General features: G+C 40.0%; 1 protein-coding gene across 1 annotated transcript in view; it reads right to left on the bottom strand.

Annotated features, from left to right (window-relative positions):
- The window catches only part of CPS1 (carbamoyl-phosphate synthase 1, mitochondrial), a gene marked incomplete at its 3' end in the record, with an annotated part of 194,188 nt that overhangs the window by 26,300 nt on the left and 166,315 nt on the right, over positions 1-1,573 (bottom strand). The window contains exon 26 of the mRNA XM_012661215.1: positions 1,360-1,449. Within this exon, the coding sequence (XP_012516669.1) occupies positions 1,360-1,449 (90 nt within the window). The remainder of the gene's footprint in view (positions 1-1,359; positions 1,450-1,573) is intronic.

Here is a 1,573-nt window from a genome sequence, read left to right as displayed (position 1 = left end):
GAGTTCACCTTCCACTATTTAACTAGAAAAATGATCTCACTCAACTGACTATTCACTGTCTCCCAAAATAGATGATGTTCTATCCATGTGTAATAACCTCTGTACCATCTTTAACTTGTCAAAATCTCAGCCATCCTTTAAGGTCCAGTTCACAATACAAAATCTTCCTTGAAGTCTTTTATGATCCACCCCAGACGAGGCATGTGATGCTCAAACACATGTTCCTGCACACATGTGCACATACACTAGCAAATATTCTCTCTTTGCTCTATAATTCCAATGCCATTTTCTTTGTTCATCTCATCTAACAGCTATTATACTCTATATTATAGTTATCTACAAATTCGTCTACTTCCCAGTCCTCACTAAATTATAAGATCTTTGAGAGCAGAGACTGTGCCCTATACATCTTTGAAGCCACCATGTAACTGCATAACAGATGGTGAATCAATGTTGGTTACTGCTATGGTTTGGATCTGGTTTGTCCCCACCACAAATCATGTTGAAATTTGATCCGCAATGTGTCAGTATTAGGAGCCGAGGCCTAGTGGTAGGTGTTTGGGTTAAGCAGGTGGATTCCTCCTGAATAGATTAATGCCCTCCAGTGAGTTCTCACTCTCTCAGGGATGGATTAATTCCCACAAGAGTGGGCTGTTAAAAAGGGTCTGGCTTCCTCGGTTTCCCTCTCTCACTTCCTCTGTTGCCCTGTGATTTCTCTGCACACGTCTGTTCCCCTTCCACTTTCTGCCACGCATGGAAGCAGCATGAGACCCTTACCACATTCAGCTTCTCAATCTCGGACTTTCTAGCCACCAGGATAGTGATCCAAATAAACTCTTTTTCTCTACAAATTGTCCAGCATCAGGTATTTTCTTATAGCAAGACAGAATAGACTAAGGTAGTTACTGATTAGTTAAATTAAGTAAACTAAATTAATTAGGACTAACCTAGTTGATTTAACTTTTTTTTTTCAAATGATATCTTCTCTAAGTAATCAGTAAAGCAGAACTTCAGTGCACATAATTTATTACTACTCTACACATTCAGTTTACTTTATGGTATTCACCATTAATATACCCATCTATGCTATACTGTGGATGGCATACAGTCATCTTCTTTCCAGTGGATTAGATCAGAGACCTTTACAAAGCTCCGACTGACATATCCGTGCCCCCAAGAGCCTATGCCTTCAATCAATGCAGACATTATATGCTACGCAACATTCCACACTCAGACACAAATGGCTGCAGGGGTCTCAGTTACACTGTGGCTGGTATTCATAGAGATTACCACAGGGACACAAACCAGCATGACCTAACACAGCAGTGGTGTTCTCTCAAGCACCTTGGCATCTCTTACCAAGACATCATTTCCTTTGACAAGAAATTGGACGTTGAATGGGCCAGAGATGGCAAAAGCCTTTGCAATCTTTCGGGTAGCATCCTTCACCTAGATCAAAATGACAATGACATAGTGCTAAAGAACATACCTTAGTTAAAAAACAAACAGAAAAAAAGGCACAGCACCTTAAATTTAGATTTAATTTCTCCTTACAGAGAGCTACATCTACATT

Source organism: Propithecus coquereli, unplaced genomic scaffold, assembly GCF_000956105.1.
Source record: "Propithecus coquereli isolate 6110/MARCELLA unplaced genomic scaffold, Pcoq_1.0 Scaffold70, whole genome shotgun sequence".
Classification (NCBI taxonomy): domain Eukaryota; kingdom Metazoa; phylum Chordata; class Mammalia; order Primates; family Indriidae; genus Propithecus; species Propithecus coquereli.
This window is presented reverse-complemented; position numbering and strand designations above follow the sequence as displayed.